The sequence below is a fragment of the Pieris brassicae genome, chromosome 8 (genome assembly GCF_905147105.1).
Source record: "Pieris brassicae chromosome 8, ilPieBrab1.1, whole genome shotgun sequence".
Classification (NCBI taxonomy): domain Eukaryota; kingdom Metazoa; phylum Arthropoda; class Insecta; order Lepidoptera; family Pieridae; genus Pieris; species Pieris brassicae.
In genome coordinates, this window is record NC_059672.1 from 12433809 (window position 1) to 12451645 (window position 17837).

The following is a 17837-nucleotide window of genomic DNA, read 5'->3' on the forward strand; positions in this document are numbered from 1 at the left end:
ATCTGTGTACCTTAGATATTTGCTGCAACAAGTCATCCTTGGTGGTGCGAAAGTTCTGATCTTCGATGGTTGGCTCCGAGGGCGGATTGGGCGACAGCACCTCCACCGTGCTATACGAGTTCATAACGGGCTCCCTCGTATCGACTCTAAGCTGTTGAGGATGGTGGTCTGCGGCGAGGCGGATCTTCTTGAAAGGTGGAGGGTCAGCGGGCGGTGGATGGTGGGCAGGCGGTGCCGGCGGTGGCAGGTAGGCCGAGCCCAGCAGCGACATTCGCGCGCCCGCCCTGTACTCCCCAGCCGCTCGCCCATAGCTGTAACCGCAAATTCCACGGGTTAGAATCAACCACAGAGCTCAATAGTTAGGTGGTTTTCGCAAGTTCATAATTTATACATTTCCTACTACCACCGTACAACCTACCGTAGGTAGGTAGGCATATTGTAGCATACGATTAACAATACAACATCCACGTCTACTAATAAAAATCAAGTAACTCTTACTAAATTCATTTTTTGTATATTTCACGCTAGCACCAATTTCCGAATTACAGCCAGGCCATATAACTAAACCTCTTTCGTAGCTATATTTTAGTAAAGCTAAAAGAGTATTCTTGAGTTTTAATAAAATAAAGCTCCTAATCTTAGCTGGGTTTAGATTTTCAATTGATTTATAAATCTCATCGTACAGAAACTTGTATTCGCGATTCTTAATTTGTACAAAACTACGTTTGTTGTCTGCTCCAAAAGCATTAAGAACATACTTAAAGATCATTTTAATTTTTTCTTAACATTAACCAGAGATCTAATGCGCGTTATTTACAAAAAATATGAATATTGTATACCTGAAATCTAAATGTGGGAGGTGCGCGATATTTCAAGAGATTAACATTAATTTTCCTTTGTTCCTTTCAAACATTGCTGAGTTAAGATTAATCTCGTGTTTTTATTATTTCATTTCGAAAATTTATCTTTCCTATGTGTAGTCGATGTAATATTGAGTTATTTTAGTAACATATTATTATTTGTAAAATATTAAGACAAAGTTAACATTTATTATTAAAATAAAACTACAAATCAATGATGATTCACTTCGCTTGTAGCATATTTAGATATTAAAAAGTTCTTATATTGGTTTGATAAGTTATAGAGATAACGCACGTATTTGTTACAAAAACATTGTTATCAAAATAAACATGACGTCAGCGAAATTAAGCATAAAAACGGCGTATATATCAAAACATGAACATCCTAGATACATAAAACATGAAGTAAACTAATTATAGAGTAAACTGGAATGTACTAAACAACGGGGTCGATGACCTCGTATCGCTATCGCCCGATGACGTCACGCAGATTTCACTCACGACAATTACACCAGTGACACATAAAAGGAATTCCTTCTTTAGTCATGATGTGCATAAACACAACCACGACAGACTCATTTTCGTGTTTGTTTTCTCAGATAGGTATTGTCTTCTACAGACATATGAAGCAATGTATTATATACTGTAAAATATTTGACATTATATATCAAGTATATAAGTTAAACGCGTAAATATATGTTTTGGAATATCGTTTATGCTTATGCCGTATTGGCTGTTAGGAAAATTTTTGTTTGAACAATATCTTGAAAATTTAACGGTAGGCAAGCGGTGATCGCGTGCGGCCCGTCCTGGCAGCCACAAGATAGATCCCGCATGACATATGATCGTTTTAAGTTATCGAGGTCGTTGTCCCATAATATAGCGGGTTTTAATTACAAGTGGCATGCGAAACACAGGGCTGCTGCACTTTTCACGTATGCAAAGAATAATAAAAAATCGTTCCTTTAATTAAAATTTAAAACATATTTCGTAGACAATGTAGTATTTTATTATATATTGAAATATTATTGTTAATACATATTAACAATAAACATGAGTATCATAAGCATTTATTGATAGTTCTTTGTGCCTTTTATGCTATTAATATAATATCGCATAAGCAATTTTTTACAAGACAAATGAAAATTTAAGCTGTTTTAAAGTAATTCCTAATACACACTACAACCCTAACATGATATATTATTTTGCCTTTCAAATATTTTACGAATCGTGTAGCGATTATAAACGATGAAAACAATAAAGCGTAATTTTATCTTGTCTTACAGAGTTGAGCCATACTCGAAGCGCCATGTTTTCTTAGTTATCTCGGTATACATATCGCGTATCGCGAATAAAAACTTTTCGAAAGCTGCCAACCTTGTATGCGTTTCGAGAAATCGCGTCGTCAGTGGGTTGAGGCGGCTCGGCGTGGGGCCGGGAAGGCCAAGGTTGCGGCGCGAGGGGGCCGGGGGAGATATAACTGTAGCGGCGCGGCTCGCCTGTTTATTTTTTATTATTATTCATCGGGCGTCGCGGACACGTGCTTGGCAACGTGGAGTGTTGCCGGTGCAGATACGCAATGCGGTTCTGCTTTTGTACATTACTGCTAATTTACTATATTGTATACAGTCAAAACGATTTACGACATCGTTTAGAACAACATACGGGTTATATTAACCAAAATCAAACACCCGGCTGAATTCTATTGTATTTGAGGTACTTAATAATAACGTAATCGACTGTTACGACTATCGGTTTTTACGACCAAATATGAGTAGTCCCTTCGATGTCGTTATAAAAATTTACATAGTAGTTCATTAATTGGTTATTGTTCTTAAAATCGTTCCCATCCAGTTTTTGCTTCTGCTTCCTAACTAAAAATAAATAACAAAAACAAAATAATATACTTCTTCGCGACTTAATTACCATTAACGCGTTAATGAAACACATTCTAATTGGTTTATACATTTTAACACAGAAACGTAATGTAGTTATCGTTTATGTTAGGAATAGGTTACAATCAAACAAAATGTTGTTAGCTTCCGATGAAACGTTAGAATGAATAAGAATCTCTTTATATAATATTACAAGTCAAAACTTATAGATTGACGTACCTAGGCGAAATTTATAGACTTAATCAGGTATGTACACTTAAAATTTGCTTTATCAAATAAACGAATCAATATAACAAATATACTACTACTTGGGGCATCTAGCAAAAAAAGTAATACAAAACTTGTTAGTGATACATACTTAATGTGATTGACATTTGACCGGTGTCGTACGTAAATCATAACAATGATTTGTTTATGTTTGGTACGAGATTTAATTTATTATTTGATATGTATAGTCTACATAATGGTTTGTTTAACCATCCTCTTTATAGTCTAGTTAGCTTTACATATTGCGTGAGTAGGTACGCCATTACGTTACAAAAATATTGAAACAAATTTACATAAAATATTTTCTATAAAGCTTAGGAACATTAAATATTCACCGGATTCTATAGAAATAACAGCTTTTAACTGTCGTTTTGATTTTTGTGCATCATTAAAACCACTAGATGCAGGTCAATGTAGCCTTTAACGTAGGAGTAATTATCTTTGACTCTATTGCTTAGCGAAATATTGAATTAAAACTAATTATACATATAAAACCGATACTAAAGACTTAAATTCAGAATTTCTCTGTTAAAGAAGATTTCTTTTTGTATATAGTACTTGCGTAAACCTTGCTGAACATAAAAAAGGTACACAAGATAACACACATAAAAATAAGATCAGAGGCGAAAGCAATTGATGCCCTAAGTCACGCAAAAAACTGAAGTGGAAGTCGCCGGGTGATGTAGCGCGCATCACAGGCGGATGAAAGCAGTAACTATATGGAGAGGCCTACCAGGCAAACGATACAGAGGCAGACCCTACGCTGGATGAGATGATGACATCAAAAAAATCGTGGGTCCTCAATCAGTCCAAATAGCTCGTGATAGAGAAAGATGGCATGGCATGGCTTAGAGGAGGCCTTTATCGGAGAGAGTTTCTGATACAAACTAACTGTAAAACATATTTAGTAAAACATGGGATAATTAGATATTAGTGTATTAAGAAATAATTTAAGGCTAAAAATAAATAAATAAACTTGCGAAAATCAACCATAACATCTCGTTCGAAGACACGAAGATCATAACGTGTATGCGTGGGTAACACTGAAAATGTTTAGAACTGGCCAGTTTGAAAAATTGCGAATGAAAACTTTTGAATTTCAATTTTAGAACTCTTTGGTAACGTAATGTAGTATATTGCATTCATTTTTCATCTGTTTTTTTGAATTGGCGGCAAATCTAAAACTCTTTGTACACGTGAAAAAGAAACCCAACGCGAGAAAATTTCGGTCAATGATTTATTATCTGTGGACTTACTCAACAACAAAGCTATGATAGGCTGCGATTAGTATTCCTTAATGAAGCCCGATCTCGTGCCATTATAGCAATCTCAATAATGGTCCGCGTCAGGGACGTCCTTTAACAGCGACTACTGAACATAACATCAGTGCTGTGCGACGCTTGATAGTGGAAGATAAGAGAGCAAGCCTAGGCATTGGTATGAATCAAGTTCAAAAAATATTACACGAACATTTAGGTGTCAGGACGCTTTGTACCAGATGAATTCCCAATACTTTAACTGACTACCAGAAACACCTCCGCGTGAACAAATGTTAGATAATTTCAACGGCGGTGACTCAAATGCTGAATACAGCAAATATGACATCGTCGCAGGTGATGAAAGCTAGAAAGGATATATTGCTACGAATCCGAAACCAAAAGACAATCAGCTCAGTGGGTGTTTCCTTTCGAGGTGCGGCCAATTAAGGTAAAGAAAGGAAGAAGTCAAGCAAAAAATATGATTGCGTCATTCTTTGGTCGAAAAGGGCATTCGCGACAGTTGTGTTAGAAGATAGAAAGACAGTTACTGCAGACTGGTATCTTAATCGCTGTTTGCCTGTTGTCTTGGAAAAAATTCGAAAGCAGCGCCCTCGAAGCAGGATCCTCCTTCACCACGACAATGCTTCAGCGCACTCCGCAAAACGGACTGTTGAATATTTGACTATGGCAGGTGTCGAGATAATGAGTCGTCCGACATATATTTTTGACCTGACTCCCTGCTACTTTAATTTATTCCGAAGAACTAAAGATAAAATTCGTGGTATTCGCTTTACGAGCCCTGAAGATGCGGAAAGCGTACGAAAATGCCATAGAAGAGACCCCTAAGAAAGAATGGGCCCACTTCTATTCTCAGTAGTTCTATCGAATGCGACGATGTGTAGAGAGGAACGGAGATTACTTCGAAAAACAATAAAAGTATTGACAACTTAGCAACATTTTCAGTGTTACCTAGGTAATATCATTGTATCTAGAAGATATTTATGTGAAGAATATATGTATTTAACGAAATATCAATATTTATCCTTACCCTCTATAAACTCAGCGAGCAAGGAATACTAATCGATCAGTCTGAAGTTATATTACCTATGCGATTTAGGTGAGGGTGAAAATAAAAAGGAGAATTTTGAATGTGACCTACGTGTCAGGTTAACGTAATTTCTGGTTTAAATTTTGGTTTTTTCTTACTACAAGCCAATAATAGTATTTGATTAATTTGTAGTCACTACTGTTTTTACTTTATGAAATTTAACTAAGTATTATGTATACCTTTAACTAGAATAGTTTGGTATATATTAAATAGGGTTGAGAAAGAAATCACGATAAAGCATAGGAATGTGTAAATAATATTGGTATTTTAAGGTTAGCATAAAAAAACAAGCGAATCAGCGAAATATGAGTTTGAGACATGGGTTATCTATATTTGATACATTTGTCATTCGACACTGGGTGGTGACACAATTCTCACAATCGAACATCGAATACCTTTTGTAAATATTTCTCGAGGTTTCTAAACCTTTCAAACGTGTTCAGTGTTATATTCTTTCAAATTCGATCAACTTAATCTAAGATCCTTTTACTATAAACGTTTTATACCCACTAACAAGTATGGCAATACGAGTAAATCGAGAGATATTGTAGTGGTTCGGCTTGATCGGCGGATCCTGATGATCTGGTCAACTCAGGGTTATAACTTTAAAATTTTTAGGAAAGCTTTAGCTAACATTTCCTATCCTCTGGTAAGATAAATGTTGGTTATTCCTGTCCGGGTGCCAGTTAACAGTGCCAATGTATATGGGAGGCGGCTGCGGCAGTGCCAGCACTAAGTGTTTATATTTTATAACCTGGCCTCACGCCAGATTCGCACCAAAAGATCACACATTACGTCACCACTCACCACTCTAGGAAAGCAACTTTTTTATAGGCCAGTTGTAAATATAGGTAGGTACCTACTAATGTATCATTCAAAAGTCTGCTACTTTGGTAAACATTACTTAAACCAATTGTGATAGTTGTAGATATATTAATATTACTTAAATGTATGGTGACAAAAACCATCTCCAAAGCGAATGTTTTAAAAATCTATTGTGAGAGTTATAGAACCGGGTGCGTATTTGCTTCCTCGTCTCCGAAAAGCATGACAGCGACGTTGGAATCACACACACCTAGAGAGCCTAGTGATACACCCAGGTAATATATTTCTACCGAATAAAAGATGTCTTGGATGACGTTTGAGTGATGTTTTGTGAATGATTTTGTACCTGTATAGCGGAGCGGAGCCGTAGGAGGCCTGATGCAGTCGCAGCTGCGCGGGCGCATAGTTAGGTGCGTATGGGGCGGCGGGACGCGCCTGCGCCACGCCCACCTGCTTGCCGCCGTACGCCAGTGCACCGTGCCCGTGCTCGTTCTGCCCGGGCCTGTCCAAAAAAGCGACAATAATTTATCAAGAAAAGAAACTAACAACTTAATTTCATAGATTACTAACAAGACAAAATCTGAAAGAAAGTTACGTTTCCGAAATTGGTGTTTTATGTAGACTTCATCCGTTTAAAATACTTTAATTTAAGAAAACATGATTTAGATATATGACAACGATAGTAAGCATTCCTCACGTTTAAAATATATTTCTTAATACATGGTAGTTACTTCAACTAAAAAACAATTGCGACTATGGAGGCGTTCACTAAAGAAATTACTGACACAATGAGCGCCATTACTCGACAAACTGACAATCACAATGGCTTCATTTAGGACGCTCAACAACTGCAGCTACAACAGTTGTAGTTCGGATACGAAAGCGAAAATGTTTAAGTTAGCAACATGGTTTGGTTCTTTTTTAACTACGTAGTCTTAGTTTTAGATAAAAAAGAGACAATAATCTTGTCCATGGCATACTATGTTATAATAAAGATAGATAATAAATGTCGAAATTGTGTATTTAATAAGCTATTTCCTACAAAATAACCTCCCCCCCTTCCCTTATCGATCGCAAACGCACTTGACGACGAAGTATAAGTATCATTTGACCCACATACTTCACAGTGTAGTATGTTATGTATTCGTTAACATTAGACACACAGCTGTGCCAACAGATGCTCAGTAACGGACGGAACCGGTGACTACACCGTTTAGTACCTACAATCTTATTATATATATCTTCTGAATATTACATGGTAAATAGTCATTTTATATAACCTCACTTTTAAAATTTAGTAAATCGGGTTCTTCATTAGCGCCGGTAAGTAGATCGTCTACATTGTTTTATTCCCTAAGAAACAAACGATAGTCGTCTTAAAAAATCGAAAAAAAAACATGAATTCGTTTATATTCTAACACAGCAAAGCGACATTTGGATTGAGTCACTCTATTGTTAGAAGTTTACAACCGGACGCTGACTCAGCACTCATTAGAGCTGTGATTGTGAAAAATTACCACCGATTATGGCACTGAAACGCACGAGTAAGGTCACCTTGTCTTAATTATCGTGCCATGGACAGGGTTCAACCATGGTTATGTACTATTGCACCTAGATATACATTTTTGTGAAGGTCATAAATTCCGTTGTTCTTATAAAATTTGCATATAATGCATTTATCAGTGTTTTTATCACAGACATTATCTTTAAAAAAGATATTAAGAACACGTAAATGACATCCATATAAAATTCAGAGTCGAGACAGCGTTTATGATTCCATTTTTTTAATCCTACGTTTTTGGCATATTTGTTGACATACTTAGATATAAGTTTAAGCTTAAGCTATTACAATAAGCAACATGCATAATGTTACAAGCAACAGCCCACTCCTTCGGTTAAATTGTCAATTTCTTTAACAATAAATGAATTGAGTATTTGTAACGTGAAACATAAAATAATCTATCTCTCTGTCTTCAGTCGGTAGCTCATGTCTAAGAGTAGTGGTAACATCTCGAGCGGAAAATCGGTTTCCACCGGTTTATGTCGAGCGCTCTCTTATTAGTGTACAGTTTTGCGGACAACCATTCTTTCACTTGATCGGTCCATCTGGTTAGTGAATAATAATTTAAATGCCATAAAATTAAAAATTCAAATAAAAACTAGAATTATGAAAGCAAGCGGTTTAGTGTTGTCAGTACAGACACGATCGAGAAGATGTGCAATACATAATTATGTAAAAAAAACAAGTATCTCTTTGCCATTCACGTTTCGCAGAAGGGCATCTCAGGCGAAGCAATTTCCGGTGGACAACCAGACAGCCATATATTTAGACCGTATGCAAATGTGAGTTACATTACAGAACAGAACTTAGCGTTTTAACATGACTAATTCAAATCAAAGTAATATTATATATAAAAGAATAGAAAAACTAGTTTGCATCTTATATTTATATAACGTACTTTAGACTTTCACTTATCTTCTGTGTTACGAGAGTGATGTATATAGAAACATCAATAAACAGTAAGATTACGGACTAAGGGTTATATTCAGAAATGAGACAGCGCTGTGTACTACTAGCCGACTGGAGTCATAAATAGCACGCATTCAGAAACTTCGTAACTTAGAAAGTCAAAGAGCGGGAACATATTTTGTGAGAGAAAAGTCACCCTATAACATTTAGCCTTAGACATCAAGTTTTACATTTTTGGTAATATAGAGTGTCTATTACAATACTACGTACATAATATTAGTTCATATAGAATTATTTTTTTATTCTTAACCAAATGGTTATCGGTTCAACCTAACTTTGGTTTACATACATCTAAAAATAGTAGAAGCGTCAGAGTAAGAACACGCTGGACTAAATTGTAAACATAGTGTGAACAACCGGACGAGATGATCGGATAAAATTAGATTTAGTTTATAAATACTAGGAATAAAAATCACCATATCGCACTTTAAAACAGTCTTAATTGTACAAACAAATTTCCCCAGATTAGGAATTTTCATAAAATATTAAAATTGAATAAATTACTTCTCTAGTTATATATTCCCGAATTTAATGCAAATGTTGGTATCCCCTTTTGGTAGCGATGTATGTGCTTCGCCATATTTTTCGTTAGCCCATAATTTAATCTAGTGACCTACTTTCTTGTTAACTATCGAAGCTTTTAGCTTTTTTTCGAAAATTACATAAAGCAGGACAACCTGTCATATCACTGACTTGACGATATGTCCAATAATGTGGCAGGGGGCATCATCCAGTGTATCTTTTTGTTTAGAAAATTATAACGAAAGTTAATCATAGTTCCATCACTTATGTGCTTTAAGATCTCGGTAATCAACACTCTACACTATTTTGTATATATCGAACTATCTTTGATCTCGTAAAGTACTGAATCAATATTAATAATATAAATAAATCAATATAAGTGTAGCGGAAATAGCTGCAATACCGAAATAATAATATACTGAAGATTGGATTTGTAGGTCCACTTTGAGAATGAAAAAATTATTCTCTACCTTTTATAAGGCAACATAGTCTTCAAGAATAACAAGAAAATAGACAACTGCAACTTCAATATGCAAATTATTATAGGACTGCGAAAGCAAAACTTTATATAAATTAAATACGCGGTGAGACTATAAAGCAGCTGGTATATTTGTAAAGATAACAAACTCAGAATGTTTGTAATTTCGTTTTAACGATTGGGCTTTACCGTCTCTAAACATTCAAGAATTAACGAATTTATTTTGATAAAAGTACGCCGTGGATGTTTTAGTTTAACAAAAAAAACCAAACTAAAATAAACGAAAAAAAAACAAAATCCTATTCTATAAATACCTATATTTGTTAAAAGTAAAACAACCCATATCAGCTGTAAAAATAAGATTTTTAGAAAGATATATGTGCTTAATGTATTAAGATCTGATAAGATATCGGAGTGATAACCCAGACAATGCGCAGACGCGAAGTACTACGCGGTTAGAATGGATTACATTTTTTGAATAACACATATATATATATATATATATATCATACATATAGTTATTTTAAATATAAATGGAACATATTGTAAATGGAAAATGTAAGTAGAGGTGGTTCTGTAAAGTCAAGTAGTTATCATATACCTACTCCATTTTACACAATCAATAACCGGTATCTATTTATACTTTGTTGCATATGTCCTACTTTCTTTATAAAAGTCTAACTGCGCCATTTATCATTATTAAATCAAACCTGCTCACCGCTTGTATGAACATTGTGTGGTGTAACAGCTGCTCATTGTCCTAAAATAAAACCCATACAGGCGTTCGTATTACTTCCTATTCGATATTTTTACCTGCTACAAAACTTCATTATTTATGATTTCACATATTCTATTACAGAACAAATTCCAAGCAAAATTTACTTAGTTATTAAAAATCAGATAATACAAGAAGTTTTTACTGCATTTGAAAACGAACCTTTAAATAAATTAAAGATAGAGCCAATACTTCCAAACACTATAAAGACGTATAGCAACCACGTATGGCCAGTAAGGCTTCCTTACTTTGAATTGTTCTTTTTGAAGGTACAAGTTTTGGGCGTTCATTGTTCGTTAAGATAGGTATATAGATTTAGAATTTCTAGTTTGTTAAGTTATAATACCTGTACTTTTATTCTACAGACTTGGTCAGTTTGAAATCCTTTATACAAATCATCAACTTATGAAACAATTAATTCTATTAGAACACTGTATTAAAAGTTCCCAAAACTAAAAATTTGTCAAAAAGTACATATATGCATACTATTGAACATATAGCCGTATAGAGCAGTGTTGGCCTAGTGGCTTTCGCTTGTGACTCTCATCCCTGAGGTCGTAGTTTCGATCCCCGGCTGTGCACCAATGGATTTTCTTTCCATGTGCGCATTTAACATTAGCTCGGATACAACTCGAGGAAACCTGCTTGCCTAAGACCCAAAAAGTCGACAGCGTGCATCATAGCATAGGCATCGGCATAGAAGGCTGATCACCTACTTGCCTATTCGATTAACAAATAATGATGAAACAGATACAGAAATCTGATGCCCAGACCTAAAAAGGTTGTAGCCCCATTGATTTATTTTATTTTTATATGCATATTATAACTTAAGAAACTATCTAGTTGTATGTATGTTGTAGACAGAAACCTGTCTCTATATTTTTTTTAAAACTTATCTGCGGTAATAATATTAACTATTTAAATTAAGCTCGGTTCGTTGATCCTAGCGACTATATGCATATTTAAAACATAAAACAAGCGTTAGTTCTTACTGCGTTTTCGCATCATTAATACGCTTATAGTAGCTTATAACGCAAGAGTCGACAGAACCTTCTACTACACTTTGTCTATGTGTATTATTATATAAACGTTTTCTCGTAAAATCTAACATGGTCCTAACCTTATAAGGGAAGAGAAGAATGTTTGTAAATGTTTATAAAATTCACCTTTAGATAGGTACTAGCGTAACATGGCATATACGTATCTAATTTTTAAAAGGTAACCCAAAACACCAAATATGCTTTTAGAGTGTAAAGAAAACTTTTACGATACATAAAATAATCTTACAAGCTACGTGACACCAATACATACAAATAACCCCCCGATGTTTAGCTGACTTTTATAAAGACATCGTCCACTTGCCGAAATTACAAAGTCGCCTAAAATATTTTGCGAATAAAGTACTAATTATAATATCTATCTCGTGCGGAACCTAAAGCATGTCTTTCGAAACATTTCAACGTCGATCGCTAATACTAGTCTACCCTGACGGTTAACGAAAATATTATTTGTGAAAACTAAACAAGCAGAATTTAATACAAAATAAATAATGAGAAAATAACAATTTTCATTTTCGGGATGGGCACATATTTTATTACACTTATCTTCAACCTACTTCTTCTTCCTTACTTTTTTCCTGTCTGTGGTTTTCCACATCCCAGAAGCGTCTCCAGCTCCAATTTGTCCATACTTCCTTTTGCCTATCTTTCTTTCATTTTATTCTCATCGCATGGTTAGCATTTTCTTATGTATATATTACTGTCTCTTGTCAAGAGTGTCCTGATCACTGGTCTGCTGATCTTTTTTTGCTCCGTGAATTATATTTATACTTGTCTTAAGTATGAACAGCTTCTACACATTACATATTTTCGTTTTCTATTCTTATATCTGTTTCTTCCCATTAGCCTTGCCACTGCCTATATTTTCCACATCGAATTAGATTTATAAATACACTTTTAAGAAAAATCATAACCCTGTTTCACCTAGACCACTATCTAAATACATAATTTTTCACCAATTGCTATAAGTGTAAGCCGGACAGTTAAGCATAACATATATTTCCACCATTATTACCATGCCCGTGATAAAATTATTGCTATCACGATTTAAATTAGATGCGTTATTTAAATCCACTTCAAAATTAAAATTAAACTTCTTTTTATTACGCTTATGTTCACGATAGTAAATATGAATATTGTTATTGTAAGCGCGGACATAATTAAATATTATGGCAATACAAATGTCAGTTTAAACTTTAAACACATGCAAATAAAATGTTTTTCTCATGCATACGCCAGAACCGTTATGACCCAAAAACGATCAACTTCTGAATTGAAAATGCCTTCGTTTCCAGGATGTTGAGGTTTTGTCAACATAATATTATATAGGTAGTGAATTCTCTTACAAAGAATTTTGTTCTAGATACTTCTATTTCAATAAATATGGTTGACAAAAATATGCAGAATTTCATCAAATAAGCTTAACCGCTCTTATATAATTAAGGTCAAAAGTTGAAACGGTATTTAGAGAAATCTCTATGGAATATCAAATGTCGCATTAGAACACCAACACCAATAAAAGGTTCATTGTGCAGTTGGCAATTTTTGGATGTCTGAATCGCCAATAAAATCACATCAATTTCAATCATTCTCATGCAATCAAAAGCGAATTCACCTAGCCGATGCCCTTGCATCTGCTCGTTACTTCTCGGAACACTGCACTTGCGTCGTACCAAAATAAATACAATCAACACTTTCCCATATAATTTGACTACAGTCGGCACGGATAGTATGTTATTCAAAAAACAATTCTTTTCTAATGCAATACAGTCGAGGGTCGACTGGCCTTAAACGTACTTACGCCATTCTGCCGTCGTGCGTTGATGCGTCACAGAATGGCGGAGCAGGTCATCGTGCTAAGCGTCACTACATAGTATAACTATAGCGATTTTGTTGACTGACTGTATGTACACAGTATATATGTTTTACTCTGTTGCCAGTGAGCTCGAAGGTCACTCACTCGACGCGATACTTATAGATGTATTTGAGAGGCATTTGTTGGAAGTCTGGTTTGATTTCGTAATTCTCGTGACGATTCGTTTCTCGATTTGTACACATTCAACTTGATGTTTTTATATTCTGCGCGAGTACTTGAGATTTTTGTTGTAATATTGCTTTTTATCAGTCTCTTTTTTTTTGATGAAGATTCCTACTATTTTAAGTGATATATTATTATAAGTGCAAGATGCCCATTAAGTTTACGATAATTAAATATTGAATTAACAAATTTGTTATAGTTATATTAAGGAAATATTTAGTTAAAAGAATTCCTTTTTATTTTATTTTTATACAATAGACGGCATACCGGCATTTGATGTTTAATGGTACCACCGCCCGCCGCCCATGGACAGTCTCAATGCCAGAGGGCTCGCGAGTGCGTTGCCGGCCTTCTAAGAATTGATACTCTCTTTTCTTGAAGGACCCTTAGTCAAATTGGTTCGAAATTACTTCAGTTGGCAGCTGGTTCCACATAGCGTGGCAAAAACTGCCATAAAGTCGAGGTGATACGGACGGAATTTCGTATTCTGCCTCGACGTCCGATGATGAAACTCAGCTGCTTTAGGTATCAATCCGAACAACTCCTCTGAACACTCTCCGTGGTAAATGCGGTAGAAGATGCAGAGTGACCCCACATCTCTACGGAACGCCAAGGGATCAAGCCGCTAGGAAAGGTGTTGGTCGTCGACGATTTGAACCGATCTTCATGGAATACGGTCAAGTGGAAGGACCTGGAACTATGGAGCAGAAACATGTATTTTATGTATATAGATAAAAAAATATATATTTAAATTTATCAAATACAAGGTTTACTCTTTAAACGAAAACAGAGCGAACCCAGTAGTATGGGTTCACTTATTTACTACATATGATTCGCATTTCGGGCAACGAATATTAGAGTGCGTTATTTCCAGATTTAAAGACAAGTGACCCGAATTGTAGAATACTTAAAATCGTCCTATTCAAGTTGCATTCACGTTAACCTAGATTTATAGACAGCCAAAATGTTTTCGTGCCAAATTAGAATACGTATTATGTTGCACCATAGCCAATGTAAGATGGACGTTTGAAAAAAAATTTGGAAAGCATTATTGTAATCTTGTGAATAAAACATATTTAAAGGATATACACGAAATAAATGAAATACTCACTAGTATTTATGTATCAATTGTGGCCGCTTCTCTCTCAAGTTACGTAAGCCAATTCTATTCGCTTTAATAACCGTTATTGCTCACGTAAAACAAACACAAATCCTAGACCAACCAACTTGAATATGTAAGATATATCATACCTACTTGCAGCGATCAGCATTATTTTACTTTTATTTTGATTATTATTTTCAAGATTTGTCCTAAAAATGAAACTTCACTATGAATGTGTTTCACTATGAAATCAGGCCTAAATAAATATAAAATAATATTACTAAGGATATTCGTGAAACTCAAACGAACAGCACAAAGATTCTCGAATTACGGTCTTTTGGGTACGAGGGTAGAAAGGATATTTAATTTAACCCTCCAACGGGTCGGCCGAACGCATTTAACAAGGAATTTTAGAAAGGACTGTGTAGGTAGCACTCACCTACATAGAAAATATGTATGCATATTCAAACATTTTAAATATTTACTTTGATGCTCGTGTCTGTGTTGTTTAAAATTGTTAGAACGACGATGTTCCGTGGTAGAGATAAAAAATACTTAATGACATTTAACGAAAATACTATGCTCGTGTCGCATACTTTGATTTGTGTTAAATAGTAAAAATTAAATTAAAATGACGTGATATTCGGTGTAGAAGCATCAAAGTGTTTCGTGGGGGGTAACGTGTTACCCACTGAGAGTGTCCTTCGCTCAATCTGTTACTCAGACACGTTTTTAACACTCCCGTGGGACTCGGCACATTCTTCTATAAATAATCTCTTACGCCAGACTTGAAACAACACGTTTGTTGGATTCTTTTAATTGGATCAAGAGAAGTTTTATCACTGAATACTGATTCAGTTGCAAGTTATTAGTACACTTGATTTTGCACTAGATATACGATATCGTACATTCTTAATATCACATTATTATTTCTATAAATGTAATTTTAGGCATAAAGTCACGATACAGATTCCATTTGTGGACTAGCAATCGCTCCTCTTGTTAGTTGACTCACGATTCACGAATATCTCATGAAATGTCAACTGCATCGGTCTTCAGTTTATCTATAAATTTGAATTAATCTATTTTCTAATAAGAGTATCTTAAGCTGTACAAAATAATACATTGTAGACTAAATTATTATATTTATGAAACTGACAACTATCTCCTAATTATAAAACCTCTGATATATTTATTAAAAATATTAGGAACGTCCAACTCCATCCACGCTGAACATTCATTTTTAACATAAATAAAGCCTGCTTTACTAATCAATCAATCGCCTATTACTAATCGCTTACTAATCGCTTACTAATCGCTTACTAATCACTTTACATTAATAATATTATGTTCTGAATCACGCAGCCCAATTTGGTAACATACTATATATGGTAGAAATGTAGCCAAATTTAAAAAACAGTTATAGAAACTGAACACTTTACGAACAATAGCAAAATAGGTAACAAAGTCTGAGATGTTGTCTTAATACTAAAAGAAAACCAAAAATAATAATTAAAAAGTACTAACTAATTATTAACTATATATGCCTAAAAATCGCCAAATAAAAAGTTTATGCGCTCAACACAAGAGTCAAAAATTAAAATCACAATTGAATTAGCAAAGGCAGCCGTAGCCGTAGCTTATCAATGAATCAACTTAGCCGCTACCTAAAAGCATTATTTTACAATTATTTATTTGGTAATATTTATTAGCGATAACTTCAACTATTTTTTAATTTAATTTTAAAATTAAGCCGAAACCTTATAAGTAAATGACCACGTCAAGATAAGTAGGTATGTTATTTGTAACATAATACATTTTTATCGGAGATACGATCTTTAACAAGATTTTTATTTGAGCTTCTACGTAATTTTTTGTGTTTGTTGGTATTAAAAAAAGGGATTCCAATCTAAGTAACCGTAACAAATGTATCTAAGTAAATATGTACCTAATTGTGAAAAAGTAAATATCACAAACGAAACAAAATTGTATATTATAAAATTTTCTGTAATTATTTATTATTAATACATCTACATGCATATATACCCGTGTTTGTAGATGAATGGATACTTTTATATATTAATGGTCGTCCGAACATTAATTCTCGTGCGTACATCCTTAGCCCCGAATGACCTACGTTTTTATCGTTCAAGTTAATCTCAGCAATGTACGGCTTCTCAACGTCAGGTACATCTCTCGAATTAGGGTGACGACGCAGACTTTCCGATTTCATTGGAATTATAACCAATTCTATAAAAATAAGAGATCTTTTACTCATCTTTTTAGTGTCAGCCATTCAATAACTTACAGATATTTTAAACATAACTAAAATTCTTTTTTCTAGACTGTGTAGAAAATATATTTGTATTGCATTCATGGCCCTAAGCGTAGCTGCAAAACTGTGAGCAAAGATTAGCTTTAGTTTCGGTATTATAGATATTAAACATAGATATATGGGTGGGTGTCTGATTTAATATTAATACTAGGTACAAAGTACGTTTCTATACAACTTAAAATCAATCAATCTACACGGTAGTTTTATTTTCTAGCTACATCAGAATATATAACGATTAGAAAACTAGGCTAATATTATACAAGTGTTGCTGTCATAAGTGTATATTGCCAAAAGCGCTTTTCACTCATTTCTTACATTAAAACATCACAAACAATGACAAAATTTTGACCTATAAGTCAGTCGGGTCGATGACCTCGTGACACGTTGCAATGTGAATATTATATGATTATTATTTATTACAATTATACAGGGACGGATATAATCTTATCATGGATTATCATTAGTGTCATCACTAGATAAAACGTTGATGATAAAATTCTTCGCTATAAGTTGTGAAATAAACTGTACTGTTTTTATCGTAATTCCAAATAAGTAATTTACAAGGACTTTCTGGATTTTGTATGTTGGTGGGTAACTTCTCATAGCTGTTTTAACGGAGATTCGATTTCAGAAGAAATAATAATTGTTTTATTATCATCAATAATTGAAATTCGAGTTGCCGAAAGGCTATAAGGCAAGGTTTTGTTCGGTTAAAAATAAGTTTGTATTAAATAAATGAAACGTCGTGTTCGGTCGAGGTTGTTCTTGAGATTCAAACTATGATT

General features: G+C 34.4%; 1 protein-coding gene across 4 annotated transcripts in view; it reads right to left on the reverse strand.

Moving 5' to 3' along the window:
- The window catches only part of LOC123713695, a 66217-nt gene that overhangs the window by 26064 nt on the left and 22316 nt on the right, over positions 1 to 17837 (reverse strand). For all 4 annotated transcript variants that reach the window (XM_045667510.1, XM_045667509.1, XM_045667508.1 and 1 more), the window contains 2 exons: positions 6561 to 6716; positions 11 to 311 (listed from right to left, as the gene is read on the reverse strand). In XM_045667510.1, coding sequence (XP_045523466.1) covers positions 11 to 311; positions 6561 to 6716 — 457 coding nt within the window. The remainder of the gene's footprint in view (positions 1 to 10; positions 312 to 6560; positions 6717 to 17837) is intronic.